The 19951-nt window shown below is 40.5% G+C and overlaps 1 protein-coding gene across 2 annotated transcripts; it reads left to right on the top strand.

Moving 5' to 3' along the window:
- Positions 1–83: 83 nt before the first annotated feature.
- On the top strand, positions 84–16316 carry LOC131555657 (sulfotransferase 6B1-like). Of its 2 annotated transcripts, XM_058801824.1 has the most exons (9): positions 84–183; positions 5151–5260; positions 7363–7613; positions 9023–9162; positions 9837–9926; positions 10567–10693; positions 11460–11554; positions 12188–12344; positions 13278–16316. In XM_058801824.1, exons 3-9 carry the CDS (start codon positions 7412–7414, stop codon positions 13406–13408), a joined length of 942 nt encoding a protein of 313 aa, XP_058657807.1. In that variant the 5' UTR covers positions 84–183; positions 5151–5260; positions 7363–7411; the 3' UTR covers positions 13409–16316. The 2 variants fall into 2 exon arrangements, with proteins under 2 accessions (XP_058657807.1, XP_058657808.1); XM_058801825.1 differs by lacking the exons at positions 84–183; positions 5151–5260 and adding an exon at positions 7064–7272.
- The last annotated feature ends 3635 nt before the right edge of the window (positions 16317–19951 follow it).

Raw genomic sequence — 19951 nt, forward strand, 5'->3', positions numbered from 1 at the left:
GGGGGCCTGAAATTATGTGAATTAAGAGAAACAAATTGATGTGGAGATGGTAATGTACAAATGTGGTTACAGAACTGACAGTACTGGAAGTAGACTTAGAAATTCATACCACAGAAATACAAGGCATTCAGAAGCAATGACAGCAGCAGCAATACTTTCAGGAATATCCACTTGTTCCCATGGGTATGAGGAACTTGTTTGCAATAGTTTGCTTATGGTCACACTGCATATACTGGTTGATAGCAAAACTGGGAGGGCAATTAAAGCAATCTCCTTTAGTGGTGAGTTCTGATCACATTCAATCTTGTTTTTAATACTGGTGGGCAGACTAATATCATAGAATGTATCATAAATGACTGACTTTTAAATCTGGGGATCAGAATAGAGGGCTGAAAATACTAGGAAAAAACGCAAAACAATTTGAAACATTACACATTGAGAAGATTAGGGAAACCAATGTTTAGTAATGGTAAGTGTAAAATTCTGTATTTCGAAAAGTGAAGCCAAAGGAGCAGGTTCTTGATGGGGGTAAATCCATCAGGCAGCAACTAGCATAAGAACACCTGAGGAATCACTTAGCAAGGACTAACATGATGACAGTGCCAGAAAAAAAGGCTCAGATCTTATTCTGCTCTTGCTGATTTGGTTGAAAACCAGACTTTGATCTGACTTTGCATTTTATCCTCTCCTGTGTCATCCCAAGGCTTGAATTAATTTCTTTTGTACCCTTAACAATCTCACTCTGAAGAACAGAGCTATTCAGAGCAGTAACACCTCATGTGCTTTTGCTCCATTAAACATACTCAGTGGGCCCTTGTATTCAGGGGGGGAAGGAGATGGAAGAAGTGAAGATGGAAAAGGCAAGCATGCCAAAATGAATGTGGGCAAGGAAACTGGATGGATGAGTGACATTTTGAGGGAGTGAAAAGTAAGCAGAGATGAGGCCAGTGAGTGTGAGAATCAATTCAGAAAAACTTGGGAATCTGTTTTGAAGGTTAGACATAACTGACTCACACAGTAACAGTGACTCTCAAAATGTATTAATTTTAGGTTCAACGAATTTTCAAAAGAAAAAGGAAAAAGAAAAGTATCTAAGTATCTTTCTATTTGGTCTAGTCTATTTTGTTGCCTATGCCTAAATAGAGAAATTTCCAATGAAAATTATGTTTATATTTTTGTCTGTTTGCTTTATAAATTATATTTATCCATCTTCCACTTCATGTCCTTTCCTCATTCCATTTCCTAGAGTAAAGTTAGGCTGAGTCTTCCATTCAGGTGCATCTTCTCTTTATGGTGTACTGCCAATGCTCCTGATGACAGCATTTCCATCCAAGTCAGATCTTCCTGTGGCTAACTGAGCAACTCAGAGTTGTCCCTGAGGAGCACTGGGGCCGTTCCACATTGACTGAGCTGCACAGCCCAAGACACTTTGTTTGCTGGGCAGACAGTGCTGGGACTGGGACTTGGATTGCTGGCATCCTCAGGATCCCTGGTTGCGCTGAGCCTCTCTAGAGAGACAGGGCTGCTGTGACCCCCCTTGTGTGCAGCTCCTGACAGACAGACAGACAGACATCTGGCTGTGGCAGCACTGGAGACCCTGCTCATGAGCAGAGAGCAGAGTCTGAGGGTTGAAGGAGCTGGAGGCACCTGTGTCCCCAGTGGCCCAGGGGACAGGTTGCTACATTTCATGCTGAGGTATTTTAGTGATCTGGCTCCCTCAGGATTCAGGCAGATTGCTGCAAAGAAAATTTCTTTGGCAGCTAGCATAAAGGTTAAAAAATTATAATTTTTTGATGCCCTTACTCTTTAGTACTGGAAAGCAGGTGGAAATTTTCCTCAGAAATTCAGATTTACCACATGGACAAAGAGCTGAAAAGAATAACTAAAACAAAGCTTACAGAAAGCATAATATATGAACAGTGTCTTCAACTTTTAAGAGTAAAATAGTACTGATAGAGAAAGCATTATTTTCAATAAAATGGTTTATTTTGATGGTTCTGCAATTTGAGATACCAGACAAATAATTATAAAATATTCTTTGTAGGTTAATTTAAGCAACCTTCAAAGTCTAGCAGATACTATTTTCATTTGCTAATGTCTCATGTTTAATTAATCTTGTGTCTAACATCCATTTATGAAGAAAGAGACAAGGATGTGATAAGAGGGTTTTATATAAGTGTAGTGAATGAGACCCATAGTGTATTCAAGGGCACGAAAGAGAGTAAAAACCCCTTCACAGGGTAATTCACCTTCCTGTATTGCCTGTTCTTTGTTGGGATGACCAGTGGAGAAAACATTTCACCATCTCAGCACTCCTTACCTTCTAAAAAGGTGTCCCCCAGAAAACAACTAACAGCCCCAGAAGGAACAATTCCACCCAAAGATTAAATTATGGACATGAGGACAGAGAAAAGGAAGTGAGTAGTACATGTAGAGTTTGATTCCCATATTGCACTAAAACTTCACATGCAAGTAGACCTTCTGTCAGACTGAATGGCATAAAATTCTCAGATGTGAGTATTTCATCCTGAGAAATCTGGTTTGGGTGATACCTGTCCTCAGGTCTGGACATTGCCTTACAGTGCCTGGATGCAGGACAGAGCCATTGCCTGCAAGGAACCTTTATCCTGGGATGTGTATCCATTTCTGGAGTAGTGTGTGGTAACCAATAAGTAGGGAAGTTGAAAGGAGTTGAAAAGTCCAATAGAGGTCTGCCTCTGCTTCTGCCAAGGGATGAGATGTGACCCTGAAGCAAGCAAGGTAGCACTCCACAGTATCTGCTCAACAGCTCTGCCCCTTTGACCTTGGGCACACCCTGGTTGATTATTCACCAGGGCTGTGATTTACCCTCAGCTGGAAACTCCCAGCTCAACTCAGTGGCCCCACAGGGCCACTCATTCTTTCACCTGCAATGGGATGGGGGAGGGAAACAGAGTGAGAGGAGTCATGGCTGAAATAAAGACAATTAAATACCTGAAGCAAGAGCTATGTGTGCAAGCAAAGCAAAGTAAGGAATTCATTCTATCCTTCCACCAGTCAAATGTTCAGCTGTGTCCCGGGCTCCATCACCCATGACAGTGACATGGTAAGACAAGTGCCTGAGCTCTCAGCATCTCTCTTTCCTTCCTCTTCCCTCACATTTTATTGCTGAGCATGACTCCATATGGAATAGAATAATCCTTGGATCAGTTGGTGTCAGCTGTCCCATCTGTGTCCCCTTTTAATTTCTTGTGCACCTTCAAGCTACTCTCTGGCAGCTCAGTGTGAGAATCAGAGGAGGCCCTGACACTGTGCAATTACTGCCAGCAATGACTAAAACATCTCTGTGTTACCAACATTGTTTTCAGCACAAATTCAACACATAGCTCCATACCAGCCACTATGGGGAAAATTAATTCCATTGCTGTGAAAACCAGCACACACGCATTTGTTGAAAGGTTAAATTACAACATTGAACCAAAGTGGTTCACTTGAAACCAATTTGACAGTATTTACATCTGCCAGGTGTACATGAAAAAGTGAAGTGTAATGGATGTCCTACTGGTGTCTTTATCTTTTCAGGAACCAATTGGCTTGAACAAATGGTAAAGGAGTTGGCAGATGCCAAATATGCAGAAGAGGAAATGAAAGAGAAAATAAATGCTGAAAAGAAGCTTGAGACATTTCAGCATCTAGAATTTGGGGATCCTGAGATATATGAGACAAGCAGGGAAATTCTGGGTAGAAGAAAGAGCATGGTATGCTTGTGTAGATAATCTATAGTGGAGTAATCTGATATTATGACAAGCTTTGACCTAGTCAGGAAAAGTGACCAGCATGAAAAAGACTCTACTACTCTAGAGGAATATAAAATATGAATGAGGATCCTAGAAAAGTTTACAGGACATTACTTCTCTGGCCCAAAGTGTCTTTTAGAGAAGACAAGAAAATCCACCCTGATCTGGTACTGAGGATTAGTTATTTTTCATCTCCGTTTCAGTACTATCTAAATTGTAAAGGCAACATTAGTAGTATCATGCAGGCTGGTACATAATTTGTTTCCTGGCAGTTGCTTCATACCTGTCATGCAATCCTGACATAATAGGTCACGTGCAATCATGAGAGATTGTTCCTCTGCATTTCTTTATGTGCCTATACTCCCAGACAGCAGCCCCTGCCAGTCTTCAGAAGTTCTCCTGCACTGATCATTCTGATGGACCATCTTCCCACCAGGACACTGGGTCTGAAGCTCTCCTGGAACAGCCATAGAAGGGTCCTGGACAGGCTCCAGTCCCTTTATTAAGAGTCCTTAACTTGCATTCCACTCTGCCTGAGCTCCTCTGAGCTTGTGGAGACAGGCCTTGGATGAGCTGATGCCACGGGAGTCTGTGGGCAGGGTAATGTTTTGATTCCCCCTTCACTGCTCTGCTGTGTTCCTTTGTGGGTGTGCAGACAGCTTTGGCCACATAACCTAAGCCATCCTCACCCCCTGGGCTCGGTTTGAAGGCTTTGATTCTCCTCTGATCAGATCCACATGAAATTTTTAAAAGGGGAAACTTACTCATATATTTCCATTGTAGAGCAAATTCTGATTTAAGCCCTGCTTTTCATTCACAGAAACCCAGGGCATCTGCATCTCACTACCCTTGCAGGCTTCCCTTCCCTTCCCTTCCCTTCCCTTCCCTTCCCTTCCCTTCCCTTCCCTTCCCTTCCCTTCCCTTCCCTTCCCTTCCCTTCCCTTCCCTTCCCTTCCCTTCCCTTCCCTTCCCTTCCCTTCCCTTCCCTTCCCTTCCCTTCCCTTCCCTTCCCTTCCCTTCCCTTCCCTTCCCTTCCCTTCCCTTCCCTTCCCTTCCCCTGTTTCCTTCTCTCTGTCTCTTTCTCTCTCTTTCCTTCTTTCCTTCTCACTTTCTCTCTTTCTTTCTGTCTTTTGTTGTTGTAAATGAATGAACAGAGCAGTTTTAAGGCATTTTCTTGACTGCATCAATCTTACAGGAACTATTTAAAAATTGATTTGGTTATTTTAAAGGACTAATTTATGGCAGCCTTCCTCAGAGTTTTACTGAGGCAAATGCAGATCATAGAAATAATTATAAAAACATACCTCCTCTTATTTAGCATTTGGGAGCACATGATTTGAAGCTCTCATTCTTTGAAGCTGTTTCATTTAACAGGGAATGGATCTGCATGGGCAGAACTGTGCACCGTGTAAGAGCCAGCTGGCACTGTCCTGTAGCTGTCACAGAAATGTCTCCAGCCTCCTTCTGCAAAGCTCCATAACCAGGTCTGGTCAGTGTGGGAAGTCAGAAACCTTCAGAGCAACGGTGGTGGCTTGAACAACAAATACCATTAATCTGGGGAGAATCAAATCCTTTAACCTGTTTTTAATCTTTTTTTAATCACTATATGTTTTAAAGCTGTTTTTTGGAAATTTTGAATCAAGTGATGCTTTCTTGTCAGTCTCTGGATTCACTGTTTAGCAGGATCACAGGGTCATGTATCACATGGGTGGGGCTAGGCACTTCTCAGCCCATTCCTCAGCTCAGGTGCCATGGCAGATGTCTGTATCAAAGGCTCACTTTATGAAACCTTGATCCTGCTTCTTTTTGTAGTCAAGAAATATGACTGCCCTCAAAATCCCTTCTCATTACTTATGTCTCCTAATTATTTTTTCCTCCACAAATACAGGGTTTGGCTTTTTATTTTTTTTCTGGTTCATGAGAATGAAATATTCTTCCCAGGAATAATTGGCCTGACTGCCCTTTCTTGCAAAAATACACTGGAAATCCTCGGAAGGTTTCTCTGGAATACTTTTCCAGAGAAAAGTATTTTGGAAACCCTACTCTAACACGATGCTATTGCATGACATGACACTCATAATTTACAGGTCATTTTCCCTCTTTTTCCACAATTAGGGATGACTGTCCCAACTAATTCTTATGCCAACAGGTAAAAATGCTTACTAAACACATTTTCTTATCTTTAGTCCAGGACATGAGGTTCAATGCCAAGGGAAGATAAAGAAGAAAAATTAAGTAAGCTGCTTTTTGCTTTGCTAGGGTGGCTAGCTGCACATGAAGAATCAGCACAAGTGCTATTTCATAGGACAGCAACTTTTAGCTGATGTCAGTCAAATAAATGGTGCAGGTGGTGCCAACTTTGTGCCCTTTGGCACTCGTCATTGATCAGATGGACCAGGCCATGTGATATCCACTGGTTTCAGATTATGCCTGTACAATAGTTAGCCTTTCTGTGCTGACAATATTTTACAGAAAGCAGGGAGATGAAGGGAAAAGCGAAAGATTTTGTATGGACTGGGAAAAGTAGATGTAAAAATGCAGGGCTAGATCATCCCATGAGCACTGCATTACGGCTCAGGGACCAGGGAGAGCCCTGGATCTCTCTTGAATCCCTGGGGGAGAGCAAATGGCAAATGCATGCAGGTATGTAGTTGCTGGTCCCCTTCCTTCCAGGGCCCAACAGGCAGCAGTCAAGAGATGGAGATAAGAAAGGATGGCATGTAAATTCTTGGCATACATTTTGAGGGAGAAATATTTTCTCATTTTTTGTGACACATCAATCCTTTTGCCAGAGACTTAAATATTGAACCTGAGCCTAAAGCCAGTTCCTTTACTGGGGTCACTGCAGTCAGCAGCTCATCATGTGAAGTGCAGGATAAACACTACTCACTGTAGCTCAGGTTATATTTTCACCACCTCCCTAAGCACTGATCAGTTGTTAAACAATGACTGAGCTCATTAAAGAAATGTAGAAATGAGTAATTTTTGTGTAAGCACCAGGAAAACAGGCCTCTGTAGTGCAGTCTGACGAGTGGCCCAAGAGTGCCTGTGCCCCTGTGCCCTCCTGGGCTCCAGCGGCCGGGAGCAGCCGGCCACACTCACAGGAGTGTCCTCAGCTCAGTCTCTAGTGCACTGAACACCTCTCCCAGTCCCAACACATTTTATCTAACTTTGGTGAGAATGATGAGTGATATAGTAAAGAAAAAAAGAAAATACTAGCAGCAAGTACTGGAAAGAGATGAGCTGCCTTAAGGATTTTCATCATGATATTTCAATTCCAATCTGCAATTCCTGTCATTCTATTTTGTTCTATTCTGTTTCTAAACTCTGTGTTGTAATCACAGAATTTTAGGCATGATGTTTAGAAATTATCTAAGCCCTTTATCCTAGAATGTAATTGCATTTGTCTGCTTATCTTCTTAGTTTATGTTCAACTTCTATTGATTTCAAAGGTCTTTGACTGTAGCTGTATATATCTTTACAGGTTCAGAAACATGTAAGTTTATTGCTCATAGGGTTAAGGAAAAAAAAATAACAAACCAAGCACCATTTAAATGACAATCTGTGGGTTTCTCCTTCTACACAGCATTTCACACTGTGACAGAGCCTGTGTCTGAGTGAGAGAAAGAAGAAGAATGGAGAAGTCCAGGAAAATATTTATTGGTTTGGTCGATAAGGCAATGGCAGCTGCCAAATCAATGCGTCCTGATGAACTGCTCTTTTCTTACAAGGGAATTCTCTATCCTGCTACTGTTTGCAGTCCTGAAATTTTCAAAGCCTTGGAGTCCTTTGAAGCCAGAAAGGATGATGTAATTTTGGCAGGATACCCTAAATCTGGTGAATATATTTAAATTATTTTCATAAACAAGGTTCTGTAATAGCAAGTAACAAGGTTTGTACTAAATATATGAAATATATATGATATGATACATAACTTATGCTAAATAATTGTATTTAGAATGTTCACCAATATTTTAAAACTGATTTCATTCTCCAAAAGCTCCAGAAATTGTTTACGAATATTTGACATAGGAAATTTTCCATTAGACTGTGAAAAACATTCTGGTTTTCTTTCCTATAGCATCAGATGGTTTTTGTTATTTTTACTTTTATAGTCATGAAGGTAAATGCACAAATTGGAGAGAATCAAAATACAGTTTTTTACACCAAAGGTAACTAGATCACCTGATATTCCATGATCTACTCAGTTAAGAGTTTTATATTTTTACAATGAAGCCCTTGGTACCTTCAAATGGTATATTCAATATTCTTTAGTTTATTTCACATAGATGTAAGGAAATAGCTATCAAAAATACTTTTGTAGTCCTTGAAGTGATTACATTGTTTTTTAAGTATTCTTTAAGGAAAATCAAGAGGACATCTTTCCTAGGGTTGCAAGTTTACCCTACCTATTTCCTCAATCTGCCTCAAAGCACTGGTCCACATGAAATTCAAAAATTTGGATTAGCTGTGCCTCAGACACACTTTAATCTTGGTGTTTCTCTCTTACAGCAATTGGTTCACACTGCTTTACAGTGGATAGTCACAGCTGAGAGGATTGTGAAGTTTTTGCTTTTTTATTGAACTTTCTTTTTGAAGAAATGTTATGCACTGGATTGCACTAGCTAAGACTACAGTGAGAAAGATGTAGGCACCCAGTGTCCAGAAGTCAGGAAATGGTTAATTAGGAATGGGAGATCTCTGCAGGCTTTTTGTTATCTTTTGAAGAAAAAGATACTAAATGTGTCTGGAAAATGTCACTTCAGAGGGTTTTTCCTATTGTTAAAGAAAATGAGTGCAAAATTTTTTGATCTAGTTCTGCTCCTGTCTTGAAGTGCAGTGACCCATCTTTCTTCCAAAGATAATCCAGTAAACCAGAAAACTCTTAATACATTATGTTTTTGAGTACAGGTTCATCACCCCAGTCTCCCTTATATGTCTCACAATAAATTTATTACATTAAGGTGGGTTTTCCTTGTTGAATCTCTGTGGTTCTTCTCCCTGATTAGTCAGTTTACAGTATACAAGTTAGTTTACAGCGTACTGAAGTGTTCAAGTTGGAGAAATATCTCCTTATGAGGAGCAAAGGTAGGATCCTGGGTGGTGGTTGACCAGACAGTCAACTGTGATTGTATGGCATGAAAGGAGACCAGGTAACTCACCTGGTAGTACTAGCACCTATTGACTTCCCTGGTAAATCCATTTCTGTCCATTCCAAATGTTTTATTGTACTTTTCTTCTTTCAGGCACAAACTGGCTAAGTCAAATCTTAACTGATCTGATAGCCATATCTCAAAAGAAAACACCAGGTAGTGAAAGCAGCGTGAATGCTGAAGAACCAGAAGAATTCCCCTACCTCGAAGTTGGAGATGCTGAGAAATATGAGGTGGGAACAGAATATGTATGGAAATGATCAACATTATGCGCTTCAAATACTGAGTATATGAAGTATGATCTATTCTATTGTTTCATATGAACTTTACCACTCCTCTTTATGTGGCATCTGGTCAGGATTAATTTACCCTGGACTGTCAAATACTGAACACATACAAATAAACAGACACTTCATTGGGACTGAGAGGAGGACATACCCATGAGATACATATAAACTTCAGAAATTCAACATAGCATCTTTTGTATTTAAGAAGAGCTTCATGAAGTGTCAAATCATGTAATATTAGCATTTGTCTCTTCTACTAGCTCTTCCTCCTCCTCCTCCCCTCTCTCAGTCCTTGAGATGCTTCAGCTTTCAGAGACAGCTAATCTGTACCCCACCTCTAGGTTTGATCCCTTGTCTACCAGACCTGAGGAGAATTATCACTGAAGAGAACAAACAATGGATAGTCCTTTCTCCAATTGCTCATAGGCTTTTGAAGATTAGAGCTACTCAGAGCAGCCCACTAGTATCCCAGGACAACACTGACTAAATAACAAAATAACCCCACTTCAATCAGCCAATAACTGTAGATAAGTTCATCAATGCCACATTTCAGCACAGTTTAATGAAAAGAATACTTGTACTAACTGACCTTTCCACTTTCTTCTTTCCAATTCTTCAAGCGAATGACCAAATTACCTTCTCCAAGATTTATAGTTACTCATCTCCGTGCTGAAAATCTTCCCAAATCTATCTTCCAAAACAATGCCAAGGTGAGTGCTGATTGTAATGTATTAAAGCAAACAATTCAACGGATTTATTTTTTAAAGAGCCAATGTAGTGCTTTCTTGCCAATATTCAGAATCACACTTTTTTACACAAGTGTTTAGCCTGGCCATTTCTACGTGTTTAAGGCTCTACATATTTAAGAACTGCCATTCACCTCACTTAACCACAGTTTGCCCTTATTTGCCCCTTTGCGACAGTTTCCACAAGAGAGTTGCAGTATTTAAACAAATCCTCCAGAGACAAAATGGATTTTGATGTGATTTCCTGTGGGAGCAATTTTATGGCATTGTTCAATGTGTCAAATTTCCATGAGAATTTATATTTTTGTGAGTTTTCCACTTAAATGATGAACTATGCTTGTATTGAGCAAAACATACTTAAATTCTGGAAAAATAATTTGGTTAATCAGTTAAAGATAATAATTATAGGCAACCATCTTCTTATGGTACCAAAGCAAAATTAATTGCTGCATTTCCGGATCTGGGAATGAAACTGCTACTTCTTGCAGGAGCACACAAGGCATTAGAAATCCCCAACTGCAGTTATAAAGTATATTATTGTTATTTCTTTTTTTGTGCTGTAGTCTACCCTGTCTTTCTCTATAGTAATACAATTATTTTCTAGATATTGTTACTGATTCGTAATCCAAAAGATGTTGCTACATCTTTCTACCACTTTTGCAATGGCCTGCCTACTCTTCCCTCCTATGAGACCTGGGGTGATTTCTTCACAGATTTCATGACAAAGAAAAGTACAGTATAATTTTTTATCTGTTTCAATTGTCCAATGATTTCTTGTTGTGTTAAAACCTTTGTTCTTTGGTAAATCAGCTTCTCTAGGAATTTTTAGTTTACAGTACAAACCAGAGATTAAACACTGAGAGTTAGAATTCTGAAATTTTCCATGCTTGCCTTACTGCTTGAGGATAAATATTTGTCAAAACACTTCACTTCCACAGGCTTTTAAAATTTGTACAAACTGGTATTTTTCCTAGAAGAGGTAGTTCTTCCTTATCTCTGTCTTGGGTCCCCTCTATCCCCTGCCCTCCTATGTCCATCATGTTCTGTCCATGGAACTCTATAATCACCTCCAAGACAAATTGCATGAAAGGAATTATTTGGACTAAGTCTAGTGCATTAAAAAGGGGACAAATTCTAATGAATTTTTAAAAAGTAATAGCACTAGTTTAAAGTTATGAGTTTTAGGTAGCACATGTCCAGCAGAAGAGTGGTTCAACAGGGTTTTAGACTGGATTAAGGGAATCTTACAAGATGGTCTGCAAGATGATAGCTTTTCTGGTGCACTCAAAGCTGTCTTGAAATGTTAACAAGTTTTATTTTCTGAATTCCAAATGGTATCATATACCTAAGACTGGAGCACAACTGATAATTCCCACAGAAGGGTGTGAACTTTGTCATAAACCTGATTAATAAAGCCCTTGGCTGACACAACTTAATGAGCAAAACTTGCATAATCTAAATTTATTCTTAATCTTTGGATCCTTTTGCTTTATTTAGTGGCCTGGGGATGCTATTTTGAATACCTCTCTGAATGGAACAAATATGCTGACAAAGAAAATGTTATGACAATAACTTATGAAGAGGTAAAAGAGGTAAGGGTTTCAATATTTACAAATACTTTATACTTGAAGGGATTTTTTTTTTTAACTAATATACCCTTATATGAATGCAGGGCATCCAAGGTGTGTGAGACAGATTCTTCTTTTAAGAATCTGTTTTAAAGGGAAAAAGTGCTGAAATTCAAACATAAAGGCCCTCTTAAAATTTGGCTTGTGCAAATGATTCTTGTTTTTTATTTATCTGTAAGTCTGGATATGGCACTCAATACCATGGTTTAGTTGAGGTGTTAGAGCATGGGTTGGACTCAATGATCTCTAAGGTGTCTTCAAACCCAGTCATTCTGTGAATTCTGTAATATAAGCCCAAATAATTGTAAATCTAAATCAACAGTAATCAATCTTTGGGAAGGAGCTCTTGTGTTTTCAGCATGGTTTATTTTACACAACTGTAAATGATATATAATATTTTGTTATCTACAGGAAGGCAGCTCATGTCTCCTCCAAAATAATTAAGGAGAAGAGAAACATTATGACCCAGCCTAGTCCTAGAGAGCTCTGTGAATATGATATGTATGCAGCCAGCAGAGAAATATAGGGAAGTGCAAACACCTTGGAAAGCAGTCATTTGTTTGAAAGTCATGCCATATGTTACATTGCTCTTTCCAGAATCCTGCCCTGAGTGTGAAAAACATAGCCACGTTCTTTGGAATTCCTCTGACTGAGGAACAGCTCCAGCTGGTGGTAGACAGGAGCAGCTTCCAGTCCATGAAGAAAAACTCAGACAAGACCCATGGATCACTTGGCAGTGTTCTCTTTCGCAAAGGTAGGAAGCTCCAAGGGGCTCATAGATAGAAATGTGCCACTCTCTGGGACTTGGGCCATTGTCTGGTTCTTTTTCCTGCACTCACGTTACAATTGTAAGGTAGTGTCAAGCAGGTGATCACTGCTTTGCTTGAGAAGAGTATCCAAGGAGGGCTGGTGAGGAAGATGCACAGCAAGGGTCTCACAGCAGAGCCACTCTTGGCTGCTCACAGGTGGCTGGCAGGAAGAGGACCTGTCATGTGTCTGAATTCCTCTCCCCCTCTGTGCCTGGATCACCAAGTGCCCAGCCTTTGGAGCTGGCAGCACTGGGCCAAACTCAGCCTGAGTGGAGGGACCACACGTTGTAGGAGAGTATGGGAATCTTCTGAGAGGGCCACTGCCAAATTCCTGTTCACTCTTACACACTAGAACTAAGTCAAGCTAGCAAGAATCCAGGTGGACACAAGAGAGGGAAGAAAAGGGAGTAACCTTTGCAGTGTAGTGGGGGGCACATGGACATGAGAAGTGCATCATGCCTGTCAGAATATATTTCTGCATTTTACATTAAAGAAATGACTACTTAAACCTGAAGCTGCTGAAGGAGCAGAAAGTCAGCTCTGCCTGCTGGCTGATGATTATTAATTGATTCTTCATGATCTTCTCCTTTTCCAGTCATAGCTGTCTAGAGGAGAGAGATGGAGTGAAACAGGATTTTAGGCTGCCTTTTTGAACAAAGTCACGTAAAGAGGAGTTTGTTCTTTTACATTGTAGGAAAAGATGATTCACATATCTATATAACTCCACCGATTGCACAAAATTACATTGGTATAGAAAAATGTTTAATCTGGTAAATGGATCAACACAATTTAGTGCACAATGCAATAAAAATGACAGCTGTATAGAAAAAAAAATGAAATATCTTGATTTTTATAAGTCTGTTCCTGCTTCTTTGAAGGTGGTGTAAGTGACTGGAAGAATCTTTTCACTGAAGATCAGAATGAGAAAATGGACAAAGCATTTGAAGGACATATAGCAGGAACGAAACTTGGGAAAAAGTTGAAGTATGACTTGTACTGCAAAGCCTGAAGACAAATGAAATAAGGTTAGAATAAGAACTTTGCAAGGCAGACTCAGACCATCTGAATGCTTTACACTGGAAACCTAGATCAAAGGATCTAAGCACCTTAGAATTGCTGAAATAGGCATTACTGCAGACTTTACAGTGACACTGATGAGTGATGAGCATTTTGTTTTAGTGTGAGATCTTTGGCTACATCCATTTCCTGAAGAAGATGTCAACTAATCATATTTACAAAAACTCAACAGCCCTTTTCCAGCTGTCACCTGGAAGGAAATGCCTCTTTTCTTTCTAGACAAATTCTATCTCTATAGATGATTTCTAATTATTTAGTATGCAGATTATTTTTTCTTCAAAAATGTTTCCAATCAGTCAACATCTTCACAGAAAATATCACTGGCCAAAATAGGGATATGACAGAAGCTTTATGACAAACAACATCATCCATGAATTTGGCACATATTGAATCAAAGCTAGAGAAAGCTGAAAGAAGGGGGAAATAGATCAGCATCCTTAAGGCTCTTCATCTTTCTAAATGCAAAATACCAAGATGGATTTCAGATTATGGGCTGAAGTTAACAGGCAAGATTCACTTGGAGGCACTTCTTTCTAGAGAATCACAGAGCAGCCCAGGTTGGAAGAGACTTTGAAAAATCATCTGGTACAACCTTTCATGGGAAAGGGAGCCTGGAAGAGATTCTATCTGGATATCATATCTTGAAAACCTCCAGTGATGAGCATTCTACCACATTGCTGGAGGTTTTCTTCCAGCAACTGGTTGTTCTTGCTGTAAAGAACTTACTTCATTTATCAAGATTAAACATCCCCTATTGAAACTTGACCTCACTGCCTCCTTTCTTCTCCATGTGGTGTCTGGTGAATAGCGAGCCTTTATCCTCTTGGTAGCCGCCCTTTAAGCACTAGAAACTGTGTTGAGGTTGACCTTGAAGTGTCTCAACTTTTTGGTCTTCCCTTGGAACCTCCCTGCTTTCTTTGTGTCGTTCTTGAAAATGTCTCCACTGAGACAGTGGTGTTCTCAAGAGTGATGGTGTGAGACATTGCTCTACCCAGATCTCTTGTACTGACATTGGGATTTGCCTCACTAGACAGAGTATTTCAGATTTTTCCAGGGACCTGTTCTGGAAACATAAGGCAACATGAGGTCCTCTAAATACAATTGAATTAAAACCAGGAAAACCCCAGCCAACATATAGATCCATCCCCTGGGCAGATAAAATGTAAACATAAAAGATAGAGTTGGCAGGAATGAAATATTGAAAGATTTTTGTTTCATTCTTCAAAAGCTGGTTGATTCTGCTTGGACATAAGTGGACATGCAGAGTTTTGTAAAGAAATTGAAATGCTAGAAGTAAGACTTAGAATATTTAGAAAAGAAATGAAAGGATTCAAAAGCAGAGCAGCAGAAAATCCTGCGGCAAGGCATGTTTGAACAACTGCAAGTCATCTCGAAGCAAGCAGAAAGGTACCAGATTCCTGGAGGAGAATATACAAAACTTCAGTGTTTAAAAACTAGAGAAGGAAGAACCAGTATAGAACAGTCACCTTAACTTGATACTTAGGAATGTAGTAGCAAAAATGACAAAGCAACTGACCGTGGAACATTTTGAAGAAAATGAAAGAAATTATGAATTCTGGTAAAGAAGTTTGTGATCCTCCTTAAGATACCTCTTGAATAAGCCACTGACAGAAAATACAAGAGATGACAGCATTGGGGGCCTGAAATTATGTGAATTAAGAGAAACAAATTGATGTGGAGATGGTAATGTACAAATGTGGTTACAGAACTGACAGTACTGGAAGTAGACTTAGAAATTCATACCACAGAAATACAAGGCATTCAGAAGCAATGACAGCAGCAGCAATACTTTCAGGAATATCCACTTGTTCCCATGGGTATGAGGAACTTGTTTGCAATAGTTTGCTTATGGTCACACTGCATATACTGGTTGATAGCAAAACTGGGAGGGCAATTAAAGCAATCTCCTTTAGTGGTGAGTTCTGATCACATTCAATCTTGTTTTTAATACTGGTGGGCAGACTAATATCATAGAATGTATCATAAATGACTGACTTTTAAATCTGGGGATCAGAATAGAGGGCTGAAAATACTAGGAAAAAACGCAAAACAATTTGAAACATTACACATTGAGAAGATTAGGGAAACCAATGTTTAGTAATGGTAAGTGTAAAATTCTGTATTTCGAAAAGTGAAGCCAAAGGAGCAGGTTCTTGATGGGGGTAAATCCATCAGGCAGCAACTAGCATAAGAACACCTGAGGAATCACTTAGCAAGGACTAACATGATGACAGTGCCAGAAAAAAAGGCTCAGATCTTATTCTGCTCTTGCTGATTTGGTTGAAAACCAGACTTTGATCTGACTTTGCATTTTATCCTCTCCTGTGTCATCCCAAGGCTTGAATTAATTTCTTTTGTACCCTTAACAATCTCACTCTGAAGAACAGAGCTATTCAGAGCAGTAACACCTCATGTGCTTTTGCTCCATTAAACATACTCAGTGGGCCCTTGTATTCAGGGGGGGAAGGAGATGGAAGAAGTGAAGATGGAAAAGGCAAGCATGCCAAAATGAATGTGGGCAAGGAAACTGGATGGATGAGTGACATTTTGAGGGAGTGAAAAGTAAGCAGAGATGAGGCCAGTGAGTGTGAGAATCAATTCAGAAAAACTTGGGAATCTGTTTTGAAGGTTAGACATAACTGACTCACACAGTAACAGTGACTCTCAAAATGTATTAATTTTAGGTTCAACGAATTTTCAAAAGAAAAAGGAAAAAGAAAAGTATCTAAGTATCTTTCTATTTGGTCTAGTCTATTTTGTTGCCTATGCCTAAATAGAGAAATTTCCAATGAAAATTATGTTTATATTTTTGTCTGTTTGCTTTATAAATTATATTTATCCATCTTCCACTTCATGTCCTTTCCTCATTCCATTTCCAAAGCAAAGTTAGGCTGAGTCTTCCATTCAGGTGCATCTTCTCTTTATGGTGTACTGCAAATGCTCCTGATGACAGCATTTCCATCCAAGTCAGATCTTCCTGTGGCTAACTGAGCAACTCAGAGTTGTCCCTGAGGAGCACTGGGGCCGTTCCACATTGACTGAGCTGCACAGCCCAAGACACTTTGTTTGCTGGGCAGACAGTGCTGGGACTGGGACTTGGATTGCTGGCATCCTCAGGATCCCTGGTTGCGCTGAGCCTCTCTAGATAGACAGGGCTGCTGTGACCCCCCTTGTGTGCAGCTCCTGACAGACAGACAGACAGACATCTGGCTGTGGCAGCACTGGAGACCCTGCTCATGAGCAGAGAGCAGAGTCTGAGGGTTGAAGGAGCTGGAGGCACCTGTGTCCCCAGTGGCCCAGGGGACAGGTTGCTACATTTCATGCTGAGGTATTTTAGTGATCTGGCTCCCTCAGGATTCAGGCAGATTGCTGCAAAGAAAATTTCTTTGGCAGCTAGCATAAAGGTTAAAAAATTATAATTTTTTGATGCCCTTACTCTTTAGTACTGGAAAGCAGGTGGAAATTTTCCTCAGAAATTCAGATTTACCACATGGACAAAGAGCTGAAAAGAATAACTAAAACAAAGCTTACAGAAAGCATAATATATGAACAGTGTCTTCAACTTTTAAGAGTAAAATAGTACTGATAGAGAAAGCATTATTTTCAATAAAATGGTTTATTTTGATGGTTCTGCAATTTGAGATACCAGACAAATAATTATAAAATATTCTTTGTAGGTTAATTTAAGCAACCTTCAAAGTCTAGCAGATACTATTTTCATTTGCTAATGTCTCATGTTTAATTAATCTTGTGTCTAACATCCATTTATGAAGAAAGAGACAAGGATGTGATAAGAGGGTTTTATATAAGTGTAGTGAATGAGACCCATAGTGTATTCAAGGGCACGAAAGAGAGTAAAAACCCCTTCACAGGGTAATTCACCTTCCTGTATTGCCTGTTCTTTGTTGGGATGACCAGTGGAGAAAACATTTCACCATCTCAGCACTCCTTACCTTCTAAAAAGGTGTCCCCCAGAAAACAACTAACAGCCCCAGAAGGAACAATTCCACCCAAAGATTAAATTATGGACATGAGGACAGAGAAAAGGAAGTGAGTAGTACATGTAGAGTTTGATTCCCATATTGCACTAAAACTTCACATGCAAGTAGACCTTCTGTCAGACTGAATGGCATAAAATTCTCAGATGTGAGTATTTCATCCTGAGAAATCTGGTTTGGGTGATACCTGTCCTCAGGTCTGGACATTGCCTTACAGTGCCTGGATGCAGGACAGAGCCATTGCCTGCAAGGAACCTTTATCCTGGGATGTGTATCCATTTCTGGAGTAGTGTGTGGTAACCAATAAGTAGGGAAGTTGAAAGGAGTTGAAAAGTCCAATAGAGGTCTGCCTCTGCTTCTGCCAAGGGATGAGATGTGACCCTGAAGCAAGCAAGGTAGCACTCCACAGTATCTGCTCAACAGCTCTGCCCCTTTGACCTTGGGCACACCCTGGTTGATTATTCACCAGGGCTGTGATTTACCCTCAGCTGGAAACTCCCAGCTCAACTCAGTGGCCCCACAGGGCCACTCATTCTTTCACCTGCAATGGGATGGGGGAGGGAAACAGAGTGAGAGGAGTCATGGCTGAAATAAAGACAATTAAATACCTGAAGCAAGAGCTATGTGTGCAAGCAAAGCAAAGTAAGGAATTCATTCTATCCTTCCACCAGTCAAATGTTCAGCTGTGTCCCGGGCTCCATCACCCATGACAGTGACATGGTAAGACAAGTGCCTGAGCTCTCAGCATCTCTCTTTCCTTCTTCTTCCCTCACATTTTATTGCTGAGCATGACTCCATATGGAATAGAATAATCCTTGGATCAGTTGGGGTCAGCTGTCCCATCTGTGTCCCCTTTTAATTTCTTGTGCACCTTCAAGCTACTCTCTGGCAGCTCAGTGTGAGAATCAGAGGAGGCCCTGACACTGTGCAATTACTGCCAGCAGTAACATCTGCCAGTACATCTGCAATTACTGCCAGTTGGTAACATCTCTGTGTTACCAACATTGTTTTCAGCACAAATTCAACACATAGCTCCATACCAGCCACTATGGGGAAAATTAATTCCATTGCTGTGAAAACCAGCACACACGCATTTGTTGAAAGGTTAAATTACAACATTGAACCAAAGTGGTTCACTTGAAACTAATTTGACAGGACTTAGATCAGCCAGGTGTACATGAAAAAGTGAAGTGTAATGGATGTCCTACTGGTGTCTTTATCCTTTCAGGAACTAATTGGCTTGAACAAATGGTAAAGGAGTTGGCAGATGCCAAATATGCAGAAGAGGAAATGAAAGAGAGAATAAATGCTGAAAAGAAGCTTGAGACATTTCAGCATCTAGAATTTGGGGATCCTGAGATATATGAGACAAGCAGGGAAATTCTGGGTAGAAGAAAGAGCATGGTATGCTTGTGTAGATAATCTATAGTGGAGTAATCTGATATTATGACAAGCTTTGACCTAGTCAGGAAAAGTGACCAGCATGAAAAAGACTCTACTACTCTAGAGGAATATAAAATATGAATGAGGATCCTAGAAAAGTTTACAGGACATTACTTCTCTGGCCCAAAGTGTCTTTTAGAGAAGACAAGAAAATCCACCCTGATCTGGTACTGAGGATTAGTTATTTTTCATCTCCGTTTCAGTACTATCTAAATTGTAAAGGCAACATTAGTAGTATCATGCAGGCTGGTACATAATTTGTTTCCTGGCAGTTGCTTCATACCTGTCATGCAATCCTGACATAATAGGTCACGTGCAATCATGAGAGATTGTTCCTCTGCATTTCTTTATGTGCCTATACTCCCAGACAGCAGCCCCTGCCAGTCTTCAGAAGTTCTCCTGCACTGATCATTCTGATGGACCATCTTCCCACCAGGACACTGGGTCTGAAGCTCTCCTGGAACAGCCATAGAAGGGTCCTGGACAGGCTCCAGTCCCTTTATTAAGAGTCCTTAACTTGCATTCCACTCTGCCTGAGCTCCTCTGAGCTTGTGGAGACAGGCCTTGGATGAGCTGATGCCACGGGAGTCTGTGGGCAGGGTAATGTTTTGATTCCCCCTTCACTGCTCTGCTGTGTTCCTTTGTGGGTGTGCAGACAGCTTTGGCCACATAACCTAAGCCATCCTCACCCCCTGGGCTCGGTTTGAAGGCTTTGATTCTCCTCTGATCAGATCCACATGAAATTTTTAAAAGGGGAAACTTACTCATATATTTCCATTGTAGAGCAAATTCTGATTTAAGCCCTGCTTTTCATTCACAGAAACCCAGGGCATCTGCATCTCACTACCCTTGCAGGCTTCCCTTCCCTTCCCTTCCCTTCCCTTCCCTTCCCTTCCCTTCCCTTCCCTTCCCTTCCCTTCCCTTCCCTTCCCTTCCCTTCCCTTCCCTTCCCTTCCCTTCCCTTCCCTTCCCTTCCCTTCCCTTCCCTTCCCTTCCCTTCCCTTCCCTTCCCT

This window comes from Ammospiza caudacuta, chromosome 3 (assembly GCF_027887145.1).
Source record: "Ammospiza caudacuta isolate bAmmCau1 chromosome 3, bAmmCau1.pri, whole genome shotgun sequence".
NCBI classification, from domain to species: domain Eukaryota; kingdom Metazoa; phylum Chordata; class Aves; order Passeriformes; family Passerellidae; genus Ammospiza; species Ammospiza caudacuta.